Genomic DNA, 17,937 nt, shown 5'->3' with positions numbered 1-17,937 from the left:
TTGTTGACAGTAAATAGTTGTGAAATATAGGGCAAGGCAATGAAAATTCCCATGGTCCTAACCAATCAGTAATGAGAATACTGCACAAGAATTTCATGGGCTTATTTTGACCAAGCACAATCATAAAATGTGATATGTTAATATGTTATGATATAAATAATATTACACTACACACACTGTATGTAAAGTGTGTGATAATGTAAGATAAACATTAAATTGTAACTCTTTTACATCCTAAAATATGCTGCAATATAATTAATATATGTGAAGCATACAGACTATGTGATATATAGAATCTATGTTGGGGTCTGGGCTGAGACAAGGAAATCCCAGTCAAGGGTTTATATTATTTGTCTCCCCACAAGGCTTGCCCAAGTGGGGAGACATATAATATAAACCCGAGACTGGGATTTTCTTGTCTCGGTCCAAACCCCAACGTATATTTTTTTTTCTCACCCAGTATTTTCCTTTAGAGTAAAAAGAATTCTGCACTAGTGTTCACGTCCAATGTTTACATGTGGCGCAATAATATAAATATGTTAATGAGGGCTGTGGTGTGATCGTTGCATCCGATGTACACAATTTATACGTGTGAGCAAAGAAAAATAACAACATAAAACGTCGCATATTAATGTGGTATCATCACATTTAATATATGGATGTTATATGAAAATGACAATAAATAATTAATATTACAAGAAACTGTTCTATTTTCATCAGTTCCAATTTTGAAAAGTTATATTGTAAATAATAAAATGATATTGGCTGTCAGCTCTACTGTACTGTAGTTATATTTAGTATAAGCTGTAACGAAGAGTAACATCTTTCTTTAGATTATTCATGGGTAATTAGAGATCTGTGTCACTATCATATATAGCTATTCTTTTCTTTGGAGGAGGTGAAACTGTGTGTGACATACTTGTATTGTCCTTAATAATGATTGTAAAATTACCCCGTGTATAACAGACCCTCCAAAATCAGACTCTAGCGGATAACCAGGTGCTAAACTTTCAAGTTCACGGATTCTTTGAAGATTTATTTTTTTGTACCGGAAATATGGCAAATGCTACAGTGAAATTTGCTTATGGATTAATGTGTTGACGGATAAATTATTCCTTCTGGCTGGTAAGTATATTATTTGTCATTAAATACTGTAGGTATATTTTTGATTCAACCAGGGCACAGTGGTGATACTTAACAAAATTAGAAAAAAGCATGTTTTATATAACACTTTCCTGGCTGTTACTAAGTTTTCTGTAGTTGTTATGAGAGTAGGGAGGCAATGAAGTGTATAGGTCTATAGTATATATGCATGGATAAGTGTTTTCTGTTATATTGTTCATTTCAGACAGCATTGAGATTTGTATTCTATCTGTAGCACAGTTATTTTCAGGTCAGCGTCATTAAATGTAGCTAACTGTATATAATTTGTTTCACACAAAGTATTTAAAACTAGTTAGGTAGCTTTAGCTACATTTAATGATGCTGATTCAAAAATGTATTGAGCTAGGCCTGCATATAGGATACAACTGACCATGCTGTGTGGAACGAAAAAGCATAATACCAAAAAGCTCGACATCATATGCGTTTGTCTTTGTCTCTCTTTGTGTTTGTATGGTGTGTTCTCAAAGATGGATTTAACTTAAGTTACTACGTTTTTGTTATATATTTGTTGCTGTTGTTGTTGTTGTTTGATTTTAGTACAACTACATCAGGCACAGCAGAAGACAACAAGGGTTTCTTTTTTTAAAAGTAGTTCTGAGCGCGTGGATACCTTGATTGAGACAACTGGTCCGAGATGACTAGACTGAGACAAGAAAAGGAAGGTTAGCAAAACAAGTAGATTTCTCTGTCGCATGGGTGTGAAAATATCCTCCATCTCCCTATCTGTCTGTCCATAACTCCTATCTCATCTCTAACTGCCAAGTGGGAATTCACCAAATGTCAAACATAATGCTGCGTATGTTGTAACCATCTGTGAGATGGGTATAGTTCAGCCCCAGCCCCCATTCCCTGGGAGCAAATAAAAGTCAATATACAAAAACTGCAATTACATTTTTTTCTTTCCAAGCTTTACGGAAGAATCTGTGCAAAGGAACAAATAAGAGATGTACAAATGATCTTGGGTGATAGCCCCTAGATCAAGGTGGGGAAGTGGGAGGTGGGGTGCAAAGGGAAGACATGTGATATGAAACATCAGGATCTGCCATGGCGAGTCCAGTCAAGCGAGTACTGAAATTTATTTGCCCAGAAAAACACTAACTCAACCAGCCATTATGTTTACAATGCTAATGATGCAAATTTGACTGCATACAAATTTGTTTTCCAGACCTTATTTTGTTTCCAACCTCAGTTTTTAGTACTGCCTTCCTTCATCACAACATGGGTGAATGTTATGTACTGAACCATGGTATACTGTGAAGATAAAAATGTTGATGAATGTGTGCATATGTGTGCGCAGAGAAATAAGCTCCAGTCTTGCTTTCACTTCCAGGTATTCTGTGCATTTAATTTAGTCAAATAATATTGTTTAAATGTGAATTAAACATACAATGCTATGATTTTTGTTGTTTTGTTTATTTCTTTCAACAAACTATCAAACATATGATAGATCTAATAAAATATAATGGTTTAATTTTGGTCAAGGAGTCCACAGCTGTACTATATCTGAAATCACTTCATAAAGTGGGATGGCCATAATTATGAATTGAGACCAGTTTCCTCTTACTATGGTATGCAATAATTATGACTAAAGAATAAGAGTGAAGCACCTTCACAAGCGTGATCAAAACAAAGGAAAACAAACTTCTGGTAGAAAATACGGATAAAGCTTTAATTTGTGGTCAACAGAGATACCTGTCCTTGACACATATTTAAATTGTAATAAACAGATTGGTCTCTTTTTTATGCCGTGAGTTTCTTTATGTAAATAAATTCAGACATGTTCCAGGTGAGAAACATATTCAGGTACTCATTATTAATAGATTTAAAAGAATTTATGAGCAATGGCACTGAATATACACGAAATGCTATAATACAAAATAAACATTATAAAAAATAATGACAAATAACTGCATGCACTTTATCAAGGCAATGCTACCAACTGTCAAACACCATTTCACCAAACATAAAACTTGTTCTCAAAATACTGAAGAATTTTCAATTGTGCCAAAGAGTTATTGAATATATTTTTTTGCAAAGAAATTTATAAATATAAACATGAATATTAAATGAAATATTTTCTTACTGGAGTAAAATAAATATTAGAAGAAACGCAAGTACCTGCAAACAAAGTGTAAAGAAATTCTGATCCTTAATTGCAATGATGCCTATAGTTTATATTAGCCTGCAATTGTACATTTTTTCCAAACAACATTCATATTTTATAATTTTTTTCAGTTTTAAAAGACAAATTATTCATCTTAATCATTAAGGTCTATTATTTTACTAATTTAAAAACTGTATCATTGAAATTTATGCATACTGTATTCTAAAATTGATTTTTTTAGTATCTGGTGATCATAATTTTTGAAAGCAGAAGATATTGTATCCACAAACTTATGATTCCCAATAGTCTAACATGGGCTACGTTCCTTGCTTTAATATTAGACTATGAAAAGGAATTCTAAAAACAAAAAATATTGTTTTAATTATATACACTTAGAAAACTATTTCTAACTGTACTGAATGAAAGATCTTCCTCATAATAAAACTCAGACAATTTTGATAAGTATGCTCCATGTATGATCAAAATTAGATCAGACATATAACTTTCATAATGGTAACAAACTCAATAAAATGCAAGATCACTCATAAATATGTGTGTCTCCTGCTCATTATCCAACCTGTCCGAGATCTTGATGATATTAATATATTCCTGTTGTGATCAGAACAGACATACAACCACAGAATGCTAACAGGGTCAATCAACCAGATGCATGATTACCTGTATGAATCGTAAACAGCATCAAACTTGACACAGATTTTACTGATGTATATCTATATTCAAGGTTTGATCAAAATCAGGTAAGAAATGTTTTTTTCAGAATGGTAAAATAATGGTAAAATAAGCTCAGTCCATGCAATGTAAGATGATCAATACTGGATCAAAAATGCCAGCTCAAGAGTGGTAACAAGCAAACATTGATAGACAATGGACACAGCCATATCATAAGCTCTCTATGTATCTTCACCAGATGAACTAAACATTTTAAAAAAGTTGTGATATATAGATTTTTTTGTGCACAGAATGTATTATAAAATAGGAGGGTCATATAGAGAGGAAAAAAGCAGGGATGAGTAGGAAATACTGAAAAAGCTTAATCTGTCCTGAAGATAATACTTTTAGTTATCTCAGCTCTAGCCATTCATCAAATAAGAATGGGAGTAAAGTGAAGAAAATATGATGGGCAGACAGCTGTACTGGATAATTTTTTTATTTTGGGGGCATGTGGGGGAAAAAAATGTTGCTTCTAATCACAGCTACATGTATTGGTGTAATGTGTAACTAAAGTGTGCATGTCCATGCCAGACAGCACAGACATGATAAGCTGGCTGGCATGGGGAAAAGAAACATATGTACTATTACAAAAAGTGGTGGGGTTTCCTTGAGTTCAATGAAAGTTAATAAATGTGGCTAATCTTTTGTGTGCATGTAATTTGGATTTTTAATGTAGCATTAAAAAAATTTCAGTCATATTGCTGTGATCTCTGCAGTGTGGCAGTTTACAGTGATGTCTAGCACTGGGGCATCATGTCACAGTCATGTAACATGATGTCCCACCCAGTCACATTATTCTGACACAAGGCCAAACAGTTCTAACACTAACCTCTTAATGCTGAGAGCCTAGTGAGGCTGCTGTTAGTACCATTTTTATAAGTCTTTGGTATGACTCTGCTGCCAGCCTTCAAACCCACAACCTCCCACATCTGAGGCAGATGCTCTAGCCACCGGAAGGGTGGCTAATCTTGGATGAATCTCATTTTTGTCTCCTCCTAACTTATCATGTATAAATTCATTTCACATGTTATTGCTTTTATTCCTACTTTCCACTCTGTCAACATGACACTGACTACTCCCAGCTCATCAACTTTACTTTCTCTGAAATACATGCAACCACTTTTATGTTTTGAGTTTCATTTTTGCAAAAACAAAGTTTGGACTGATAACAGTTACACATGCACAAAACTGGGTAATTGAAAAAATGTGTCCCATTTTTTTCTCCTACTATCTGAACCTCTTGGATAGGTCACTGACAGTAAGAACTGCTCAAGAGCAACTATCAATTGGGTGTGTGCATTTGTTTTGTCACCTAATAAGTACCGTCTTTACCTGCTTATAAGTCCAGTCAAACTACAAACATAGATCCTAACCTGCCATAGTATTATGCACCTGCAGTACAGGGTCTATATTTGTTCTACTTATTACTTCTAACAAACTGCATAGACCCAGATCTGCCAATGCTATTTGTGCAACTGGACTCATAAGCAAGTGTTAATGGTATATACATGACTATATGGTGGGGATCTCAACAGTTCCAAGTCATGACTTTATCTTATTAACAGTGACCAAGGGGCTAATGTCAGTTACACTTAAATCTGTCATTCCACGACTGACCAGTGTATCCCAGGAGCAATACCAGTTGCATAAACAAATTTTTCTTTTCTCATCCCTGGGATGGATTCAAAGTTACTATCCACAGTATAAATCCCTTGTGTTTCCATGTCTTGTTGGTAAAGCATTGGTTGATTGATCGCCATATTTTCTAAGTTACTGACCACGAGGTTCTGGTCTGCGACAGGTTTGAACACTTGTGTCCTTGATCACCAAGTCAAATCTTGGATATGTGAGACAAAAAACACTAAGGTTAATTGAAACTTATATTAAATTAACCAATACACTCCTTGGGCAAGATCAAATTCCAAAGTGTTAATACAATCTACAAACTTACTAACAAAATGTCTTTACCCATACTTCTGTGTCTAGCATGAACAGTGTAGGAAGAGTTCAAGGTCATTACACACATGCATTATGTATGTATGTATGCATCTCCACCTGTACATAAGTGATTGAACTAATCTGAAAGCCCAGAAATAATCATTTAGTATGTGAAAACAGATGACAATGCTTGGGATGTATTCAAGTACACACTAAACTAAATTCAAATTTCAACAGGGCTACAGTGATTGCAAGATTATTCTAAGTGATTCCATATGTACTCACTTATAAGTCGAGTCCATCTGTAAGCAACATAAACCCAGATCTGCCATCACATAATGAGCCAGCAACTCTGGGTCAATGCACTCTGCAGCTATACTCGACATACAGGTCAAGTACAGACAGTATAATGTGATAGGAATTTGAACTTGACAGAATAAGGCCATGTATTTGGATCAGATAAGTGCAAATTTTGCCAAATAAACATCAAGTTTTCCCGAAAAGATTTTATTTAAAAATGACAATTTAACATTCACGTATAAATACCTGCAGAACAAAGAAATCAGATCTTTTACGTGTCACAAGATCACATTTTACAAGAAAAAGGTTTACCAGACAAAAATTATAAATAATATCACTTTAAAAATAAAAAAATCCTAGTCCGGTAGAAAAGCTGGGAGTAGGCAAACTGACATGGCAGATAAGTTTCGAAATTACAAATTGGCATAGCAGATACTCTGAGAGCAGACAAAATGAGACTGGTCCTTTTCTTTAACCTTGACCATGAAGACTGGACCATGACTGTGGATATAATACACACACCCTTGTCATTAAGTTTACCTTGACCTTGAAAATACCAAATATGTGTGCCAGAACTGTGATAGGTTGCATGTATCACTTATTTCCAATATAGATAAAACAACAGTGAACTGATGGCAGAACACAACATGGAATAGTGTCTGTATGTATGTACACACATATATATGTATGCATGTATATGGCACACACACACACACAGATGCTGGCCACAATGCAAGAAAAGACATCTACAGAATAAAGTTGAAATGGCGATATTTTGCCCATTTCCTGAAGAACAATCTTTCCTGGATCTAATGCATTTTATTCCACACAAATATCGTGAGCAATATATGGAATTACTGACTGCAGAATGTTATGATGTTACGAATTACTAAATATGACTTGAATTATCAACGATTTCATCAAATTGTCCAGAGTGACATTTCTCACACTGCAATTCATTCTTATATATATACATATACACAACACACAGGAACAACAATTCCAACTTTTACCAATTAGCCTAACAAGAATGATGTGAAGAATATGACAATTTTAATAAAAAATTTTTCTATGGAAACATTTATATTTACAGAATGTTTCACTTGCCCGGCAATACTTTTGAGTTGTCCAGACTAGTTGGGCAAGGGAATTGTTGTTCCTTTGATACAAAGAGCTAGGCATGCAGGATGTAATAAACAGAAAATAAATAGTACATCAGGCTTAATTGTGGAAACGAGGAAAATGGAGACCTGTTTTCTGCCTCGTGGGTAGGCAGCACGCCCTGGTCCACCATGCTCTGTAGGGCTAATACTGCCACTAGTTATTTCATCAAACTCTTCATCACTCTCCTTCCATTTTTGTGAGCAAGTAAATAAACAATAGTATATCTATTAAGTCTCTATACGTGAATAAGAATTAAAAACTGGGCCTTAATTTACTTTAAACCTTAAAAGAATAACTTCCATCTTTAAAAAAAGATACTCATTTGGTAAATGCTATTACTTATTGTCTGCCATATATTTTCCATTTTGAATATTAAAACAGATCAAATGTCCTATGTAAATATTCAAAAGTCTTTCCTTGGTGTTTTTTGTTTGTCTTAAGAGCATAACAGGACTTCCATTAATTTTCACAAACTCAAAAACATGGTCTTTCTGGGTTGCAATCATGTAAGTTCCATTGTATGTCTCATGAAGTCACCACGGATAATTTCACTGATGGACAAATAGACAGAAGCTCTGAAAATTATCTGGTTTTTTAATGCATTTACGCATATACAGGACTGTACAACAAGCAACAAATATAAGGCAAAATTTTGTGTTTGAAAAAAACAAATCTTCTTGCACTCCCTGTTCTGACCTCCACACAGAAGCTTCATTCTCTGGTGGTAGGCCCCTGAAGGTAAGGACTGCCTCAGAGGCAAATGTCAGCTGGGTATATCCCTGATTGTAAGGGGTGCCACAGAAGCAAATATCAGTTACATATGTACACTGATCACACATGCAAATTCCCAGACTTGTGAGAGAAACAACTCAGTGAAATCAAGGACTGTTCTTTTGGTCACAAAAAAAATCATCTTGGGATGTCAAGTGTTTTACAGGTAGTCCTGAAAGCTACATATTTTGCCAAAACCATTAATACATTATGACTGTATCTGACTGCCACTGAACTTAAGGTACAGAGTTCATTGTGCAGTTAGAATTTGTCAGTTCCCTGACAAAATGCCCTGTGAAACCATGTTTATAAAAACTGAACATATGTAATTATTTAATTACTCACAATTAAGGAACTCCTTGTAAATTCCTCTTCTGAAGCATACATGTGCACATAAACTTCTCTAAACAAAGCATCCAAAATGGAACTTGTGGTATGATCAGAAGGGTGTGAAATGCCACTTTTGATGAGAAATATGACTTTCAGCAATACCAAATATCAACATAGTTTATCCTAAATCAAGATGAAAAACATCAAATACAACTTTTGCATGGGATATATTAGTGCTTAAATGACACAAGGGAAACATCTGAGACTCAACCAAATGTTAAAATAACTGTCATTAATTTTATCATTACTTAAAAAATGCAGAAAACAGTACACAGACATTACTGTACTGATGTTACCTCATACAAAACCTTGCCCTAATGCCAGATTTCATGTTATTTTCAATTTCAAAGTGTTCAATCTTAGTTTTTCTGTGATGGTCCCGCACCCGACTAAAAATGATGTAACTGGAGAGTAAAGCATGGCACCTGCATAATTTAACTGAGAACAGACTACAGGGTCTATAGTACAATGAGTGATTGTGGATTTTTGTTTACCTCTAAATGGTAAAGCCAAAAATCAACTGAATTAGTGAAAATAGTGTATACCATCCACCTTGATCTTGCTGGCAGTCCCACCTACCCCCTTTTCATGGCCCTACTCAGTCATTTTTCAACACTGGTGCACCTTTGCTGAAAATATTTTCATTCACTGGGAGAACAAAAAAATCGTGTAATGGAATTATCTGTATCAATATTTTTCTGAATGAGAGAATGCAGCTTTCAACAATGAATTATGCATTCACCAAAAATTATTGTTTTTATTCAGCCATTACCCCCTTTTACCCAATCAATAGCTATTCTCACTCATTAAAATATATTATTCAGTTCATTATTGGGTTTTTTGTAAATTGTCTTTTCGCACTTATAAAACAATAAGCAATAACCAAATGGATCATTTATGATTAACTTGTGTAAGCTTTTGTCCTTGTGGTATAGGCAATGACCAAATGGATCAAGGATGATTACCTTTGTTACCTTGTATGTATAGGCAATGATCAAATGGATCAAGGATGATTACCATGTGGTATAAGCAATAATCAAATGGACCAGGGATGATTACCTTTGTTACCTTGTGTGTATAGGCAATGATCAAATGGATCAAGGATGATTACCATGTGGTATAAGAAATAATCAAATGAACCAGGGATGATTACCTTGTGGCATGAGAAATAATCAAATGGACAAGGAATGATTACTTTGTGTTACCTTGTGGCTTAAGCAATAATCAAATGGATCAGGGATGATTAACTTGTGGCTTAAGGAATAATCAAATGGACTAGGGATGATTACCTTGTGGCTTAAGGAATAATCAAATGGATCAGGGATGATTAATTTGGGGCATAAAGGATAATCAAATGGATCAGGGATGATTACCATGTGGTATAAGAAATAATCAAATGAACCAGGGATGATTACCTTGTGTTATAGGCAATGATCAAACGGATCAAGGATGATTACCTTGTGGCATGAGAAATAATCAAATGGACCAGGGATGATTACTTTGTGTTACCTTGTGGTACAAGCAATAATCAAATGGATCATGGATTATTAACTTGTGGCTTAAGGAATAATCAAATGGACTAGAGATGACTACCTTGTGGCTTAAGGAATAATCAAATGGACTAGGGATGATTAATTTGTGGCATAAAGGATAATCAAATGGATCAGGGATGGTTACCATGTGGTATAAGAAATAATCAAATGAACCAGGGATGATTACCTTGTGTTATAGGCGATGATCAAGCGGATCAAGGATGATTACATTGTGGCATGAGAAATAATCAAATGGACCAGGGATGATTACTTTGTGTTACCTTGTGGTACAAGCAATAATCAAATGGATCATGGATTATTAATTTGTGGCATAAGCAATAATCAAATGGATCAGGGATGATTAACTTGTGGCTTAAGGAATAATCAAATGGACTAGAGATGACTACCTTGTGGTACCTTGTGGTATAAGCATTAATCAAATCAATCGAGGATTATTAACTTGTGGCATAAGCAATAATCCAATGGATCAGGGATGATTATGTTGTGTCACCTTGTGGTGTAAGCAATAATCAGTGGCAGATTTATATCATAATGACGTAGAGGCAAAGGTTCTACAGAGCTCAGTACAACACTTTGACTTGATGTGACCATGCTGTAGCTGACTTGCACAAGCTGTAACAGGTCTAGAATTCAACATGAATTTCTTTGCAGCCTAGTCTTTGTGAATCTTCACTAGTACTTCCTATCAAATGCTGACTCAGACTGCAACAACGGAAACTTTACTAGTCATTGGGCTACTGAAATTATGAAAATGACTTTTCCAACTGGAAATTTACTAACCTCCGGTTATCAGACCAATGCTAATTTTTAGCCCTGCTGTAATGCAAACATTTAACCTGAGAAACCTTATCAGTGATACAGCCCAAAATATGATACCTTAAGTCTCAACATGCATTCACAAGTGAAACAAAAATTAACCAGGCCTCAGTTTCAACAAAATTCTAAACAATTTCCCACAAATACAGATTTAGCATTATTTCATTATTGTATTTTTGACAATAATCAGATTTTTATGAAAAAGTACAAACAATGAAAAACATTTACAACTGTACACTTGGGAGTCCTTTCATTTCTGAAAAAAAGTTGAGGAATTCAGGAAAATGGATATTTTGACTGTAATGATACTCAATGCATGAGTAGTGTTTAGGAAAATAAACTCATGAATCCAAACCATGTAATAACAATATCAATCTGAGGAAGAAAATTTGAGATGCACAGAGAAATCCACCTGAATGCATACCAAGAATCATGTTTTAGATATTTGAAACATGTAGTTAACAAATTGGTTTACTTACCACAGGTTTTGAACACTGTCATTTATTCAGATGAAGAATATTGTCATTTATTCAGGTGAAGAATATATGTCAGAAAATAAAAAAGTATGTAGAATAATAATAATAAAAAAAACTGGAGTTTGCATTTGCATTCAAGTGGATGTTTTATGAACATGGAGCCATATGTTGTGAGACTATCTTTTGTGAATATGGGACCAGATGTTTAATGAATAAAATAAATATCTTTACTTTTTTAATACTTTTAAGGTGCTTATTTATTCACTTTATCTTAACAGATAAAAACAAAATCTATACTGTAGAGAGTTCATTTTTATATGCATGACTAAACAAAATCTGTAGGAGTTCTTGTGAATTCTGAGTCATCTACACACCTACATGCCTATGCATAATGTCATACAATTAATTGGTGGTGGAATTGTCTGGTCATTCATACAGCACTAAAATAAAAAAATATTGTCAATTATCAACAGAAAAAAATGCCTTATTCTAAACATCTTTTGAACCTTTCAAACTGATATAGTTTCAATATCGAAGTGATAATTTTAAGGCATGCATGTTTGCAAACACCTGTCTGGCAAGGCATGGTGGTGCCATCATTCCTTACAGGCCTGGAGAATGCCCCAATAGCAGTGGCACAAACAATGTGAATGTAGAAGTGGGTGATCAATGTTTCTAGTCAGGTGATAAGCAGAAGATAAAAAGCAGCATGTGTAAAATATGACAGTAGAAATGCCATAGAAGTCATGACCTATTACTTGAAGAAACACTGAAAACCAGGTCTATGTTGGAAGATTTAATGTTTCCATGGCCACCAAACTGGGCACAATTTCTTCCTAAAATTTCAACTGTTTCATCTAGTGACAAATGATTTGTTGGGGGGGGGGGGGTGTTCTTCTTGCTATTAATAACATACATTTTGCACTGTAAACTCTTTTGGCAAAACACCACTCCCTTCTCAAAGTGGAGAGCAAGGACATACAGACTAAACAATTTATGGAAAATATCTGCAACATTTAAACTAGATTATACAATCCATTATACAGGTATTACTCTCACTTGGTAAGCAACATTTATTCTGAAGTCTTACGACCATTCATTTTGAACCTTTGGTCATGAATAGCCAATCAATCCATGAACATAAATGAAGATTTATAAATCAACCATACCTTGTTTGGATAAATTTAAACTTAATTCTCAAATGAATGCAAAAATACAAAACAAATCGCTTTGGATTTATGTATTAAATTATTTAACACATCTCTTTTCACCTGCAACTACTGCTCTTAAATACATTAAGGAAGCACTGAAATATATTTAATACTCTTTTAACATGACTTGTCAAGAATGATAAAATTTTGCATATAGCAGTCAAGGTCTTTACGTATTCGTGGATCTTTCATGTTTTTTCCCAAAATCTATTTGAGAATCTTAAGAGAAGTACATATTAGCTTGGCCAGTAAACTTAGCCAACACTGTCCAACTACAGATGAATTTACTTAAAATGATAAAATTTTGCATATAGCAGTCAAGGTCTTTACGTATTCGTGGATCTTTCATGTTTTTTCCCAAAATCTATTTGAGAATTTTAAGAGAAGTACATATTAGCTTGGCCAGTAAACTTAGCCAACACTGTCCAACTACAGTTGAATTTACTTAAAATTTAAGAAAATAACCATACTAAAAAAGAATGAAATTATCATACCAGCTTTTAAACAAAAGTAGTTATAAAACACACAATTAATCAATTCACACAATAAGTTGTGCCTTACCTTTTGCCCAAAAGCTCCTACCCTGAAAATTGTAGTACATGTACTAATATATCTAACACCCCTTTGGTGTAAACTACGGATACTAACCCTGGCTGAATGGGAATCTCTCTGGGGTGGGACATTTTCCTTGGGTGCCAGGTCTGGGTTCAAAGAATATATGGCTTCTATTTCAATCTATAAACAAGAAAAAGAAAAAATTAAGTAGGCTGCTGGTATTATATAATATCAATAACAGATAAAGAAAAGAAAAAAACACGCATTTTTGTACTTTTTAGAAAAGTACATTACAAAGGATACTATGACTGGGCGGGACATGATGCTGCATGTCTCTGGCATGATGCCTCAGTACTAGACATCACTATAAACTGCCACACTACAAACATATGACTGACAAATTGTTAAAGCCACATTAAAAATCCAAATCACACATAAAGAATAAAATCTTTCAACTCCAAGTGTTTATGTATCAAAATTTATAAGAGTACACTAACGTAACTCATTTCTAATTCTTTGCCAGTGACAAGTTATCAACTATGTTATGATGACCAAAAACATGTACATACCAGTACTAAGTAAATATAATGTATACAAAAATCTCTAACACTCTGATTCAACTGAATCCTAAATTACACTTTACATTGCAAGATATTAAATTCCAGTTATCTGCAAAATAATATTTCAAACAGTACTACGTAAAGATCTTCAACAACAGAGTTATATAGTATTCAATGCTCAAAGCTAATCAAAAGTCTTAAAGAAGACAATGAGGATTTAAATCATTACAAAAAGGTATGCTACGACAACTGATTTGGACTGGTCTAGTTAGTTGCTTTTTAACTGCATTTTTATTGCCTCAAAGACATAACAAGGCAGCCAACACAGACTGGCCTGGCCTGGTATCGAAACCATGATTACTGGATGAGTTAATTGCTCTACTCAATTACTGCAACTCCCTGAGCAGAATTTAATCCTGCTTTGAGTCTAAGCTAATGACCAAGTCACCATTTGCTGGACAAATGTTTTTGCATATATAATACTCATTAATATGCTTCAAAGTTTCATCCAGATAGGACTGAAACAAATGACTGAAATTACAAACAGTGCCAAAGCATAAAAGTTAGGTCACCAGTGATAATGCAAGGTTAAGCAAAGAGTATATGAGAATGGAAGAGAGAGACAGACAGACAGAAACACAGAGAGAGAGAGACAGCCAGAGAGAGATATAGTAGGGAAGTCTAAGAGGAATAGCTAAGTATTTTGACAAATTATGTAGAATGAAGTTTTTTCTTCTTCTGGTTTTTGTTATGGAACGGTAAAATTATTTTTTAGTTATTTTATATTTAAAAGATACTATTGCATTACTTTCCTTTTCTGGGATGCCAAGACCCCAATTCAAGCTAATTCAAATTATTTCTAACCAAAACCCCCCTCCCCCAATCCCAGTCCAAATTCTTAGTCACAGCCAACATATGGATGGAAGCTGATTCTTAGCCAGGCTGGCAAAGATGAAACCAAATTAGAATTATCAGGTAGCGTTGAACCATACATAGAAACCCAGACTGGTGAAACCAAATTGTTATTACCAGTTAACACATTAACCCCTGGAGCTTTTTGTCATTTTTGCCTGAAAATCGAGTATGAAACACATTTTGCAAGCTATTTCTGAAAAGACTCGAAAACACCAAATCCCCGGCCATCTTTCAATAACATACTGCCTAATTGTGTTAGAAACATCGTTTTTCATTGGCTATTTGACTCACGCATGAGCAGAAGGGTAAAAGTTGGAGTTCTTTTTTTTTCTTTTTTTGGGTGGGGGCTAAACAGAGCCATTATTTTTGTATGGAGACCACTCTTTATTCCAAATGCCCATCTTATCCTACTTTTGCAAAGGCTTATCTGTCTGTTTGCAGTTCATACCGGTTTGCCTTATATCTGAGACCATAAAGTCTAAAATCCGAACACAAAATCGGATTCCGACCACAGGCAAATTTTGGGTAGAAAAAAGTCGGGTCCAAAACTGAATTTTTTTAATCGGTATTTTGCAGTACAACTAGATATTCCAGATTATTTAGTATCATTGTAGAGCTACATCTGTCTACCTTTCTATAATACCACCCACTTAGTGTATCATGCATGACCATGACGCTACAGAGCTCAGCAGTAGGCTACTACCTCCTGCCCCGTTAAGTCATCGCTAGGGGTTAATGTGTTAAAAGTGAACCATGGACAAGTTTTCCATTGAAAAGGCATGAAGCCCACTCTTCCTTGCTGATGCTAAGGAGAGCAAGAAAACAGTCTTAAGGGTAAGGTTCTTGAAGGATTTGGTGAGATTTGGTGCTTCAAAGCACAGCGACACATGTAAATTATTTAGTACCGCAGAAGAATTGTTATGATAGACAAGATTTAGTTGATCCTGTCTGAAGATACATGAATCCACCCACCCCCATAGGCTGGTAAGGAAATCCATCCCAACACATACAGAATTCTGAAACGGGATGAGATCCAACTTTTCTTGGTTAAGGATTAGACCGTGATAAGTCACTGCTGGTTGACATAGGGATTTATCTGCTGATTACCTCCCTATTTTGGGAAAGGGAAGGAGCCCAAAGACTTTCTCTCCTGTCCTAAATGACCCATTTGTCTAGCAAAAAATGAAAGGAGTTTTCAACTGTGTCTGCTTTTAAGCTGAAGCTGAATTTGCAGGGAAAAATCAGGCAGAAAGTTCATTAGGTCAATTTTGGTGGCCAAACAACTCTGCCAGTTTCAACAGAGTAACAACCACGGACTGATGCTGATGGACCATCAAATCCTTATTTACTATGAAGGGGATGACATCACTTAAGACCATTTTCACCTTGAGAGGTGCAGCCCTTCACAGGCTCTTACTGTGGTCCAGCAAGACTTTGGACGTTCCCATAGCTGTGGAGGTGAAGAAGCTCTAATGGCAACACCATCCACGTGGACAGCACATGTATGGAAATCTCAATCATGACCTGCAGCTGGAGAAAATGATTCATCCTTTAAGAAAATGAAGGAGGCAGCCAAAATGAGATTGGATGTGACAGGCTGAGATGCACTAGAGTCCAAGAGGAAGGCACAGAAGGCACCCCATAACTGGAGGTAGATACCAACAGTCAGACCATAGGAGGGACCTACCACCCTTCTGTTGCTTTGATAGACACTTGGCTCCAGGAAAAATTTAATGCAAGCTCCCAAAACCATCTCTGTGTGTGGGAGCAGCAGAAGATCTAAATGTGGGCATCAGAATTTATCTCTAGACTGGAGAGAATCCTAGTGTTATCAGGCCTGAAGGCTTTAGAGACAAGTATAGGGTAAGATGATAAACTTCATCGTTGTCTTATCAATATGAACTGGTTTCCTCCTCCTCCTCCAATACTTTACCCCACAGATGTGAAGGGACAGGGGACTGAAGGAAGGGTCTACCACAGCCAGACCCTCTGGGAACTCATTAGAGTCTGCTAAGATGGGAAGGGACATGTCATTCTGAGCCCACTCCAAAGGTAAAGCTTAAAGATACTTTTTGGCATGCCTCACTAGGGGGTATGTTAAAGGGGATTTTGTCACAGAAGGGGTAACAGGACTAACCTACCAAATGTCCTCCAAGACAAATGAGATCATTGATCCCTTCATGACAGCTATGGTGTAGAGTGTCAGACTGTATCTTTTTCCTGGATATGGCAACAGGTGATGGAGCAAATCCACTACTTAATTAATTTTGCTTGCTGGGATTTTCTTCTTCATATTTATAATGACTTTACGATACTAGCAGAGAAATACAGCTATCCATTTCTTTTAGTGTGCTGTTTGATAACACCATAATATTAAAATGTCAGTAGCTTAATATTTCTAAACATGTAATGATGTCTATATCTCGCTGTACAGATAAATCCTTGATGCAAGCCGTGTCAAGAAAACCATGAGATGATACACCTTTTGACATACATGTGTATGAAAAATGTGTTTCCAATCATACACCAAAAGAATCAGGAGCTACTTGAAGTAATGAGTCTTCCTAAGTCTGTAAAATGACTGAAACTGTATCATTATAACAGTCTATATTTTTCAGTTAGGATAAGTTCTCATAATTTCTTCTTACTAAACTTTTAAAATTTAATATCAACCAATCATGAAGTCCAAACCCAGACATTCTAATTTATGTTCCACCATGTTTAGACTGGTTCCTTCTTTCCATATAATTTGTTCTATGTTCACCCTTGATTTATCTCAAAGAACTGTGTAAAATAGCAATGTGCATAAATAAACAGCAGACATAGCTCTTCTTATCAAAGATTACCCCCAGCAAATACTAAATGATATTGGAAGTCCATGTACACCAACATCAGCAGTGGTGCATTTCAGACAACATGAAAGCATTTGAGCTACATCTAATAAATTCAACACAAAAAAAAACTATTATGGAAAAAGAATTTGAGATTCTTTATAGAATCTAAGAAAAAAACACACTAAAACTGTTTAAATAAGTGTTACTTTGTCTGCTACATGTACAACCATGTATCTTATTGAATTTAAATTTTAAATATGAATTGAGCAAAAAGGTAAATGTGACAATCTCTTTGTGTATGTATCACTTCAAACAAGAGATCTAAATGTCAAGTAAATATGACCGTCTCTGTGTGTATGCAACACTACAAACATGAGATCTATATGTCAGGTAAATACGACCATCTATGTGTATGTGCACTACTTCAAAGATGCAAACTAAATGACAGAAATTA

At 35.1% G+C, this 17,937-nt stretch overlaps 1 protein-coding gene across 1 annotated transcript in view; it reads right to left on the bottom strand.

Annotated features, from left to right (window-relative positions):
* The window catches only part of LOC149807484 (kinesin-like protein KIF2A), a 95,807-nt gene that overhangs the window by 44,155 nt on the left and 33,715 nt on the right, over positions 1 to 17,937 (bottom strand). Inside the window, exons 3-4 of the mRNA XM_089956922.1 lie at positions 13,268 to 13,354; positions 7,489 to 7,587 (exon numbers count right to left, since the gene is read on the bottom strand). Of these exons, the coding sequence (XP_089813048.1) occupies positions 7,489 to 7,587; positions 13,268 to 13,354 (186 nt within the window). The remainder of the gene's footprint in view (positions 1 to 7,488; positions 7,588 to 13,267; positions 13,355 to 17,937) is intronic.

This window comes from Sinohyriopsis cumingii, chromosome 1 (assembly GCF_028554795.1).
Source record: "Sinohyriopsis cumingii isolate HCF-2022 chromosome 1, ASM2855479v2, whole genome shotgun sequence".
Classification (NCBI taxonomy): domain Eukaryota; kingdom Metazoa; phylum Mollusca; class Bivalvia; order Unionida; family Unionidae; genus Sinohyriopsis; species Sinohyriopsis cumingii.
This window is presented reverse-complemented; position numbering and strand designations above follow the sequence as displayed.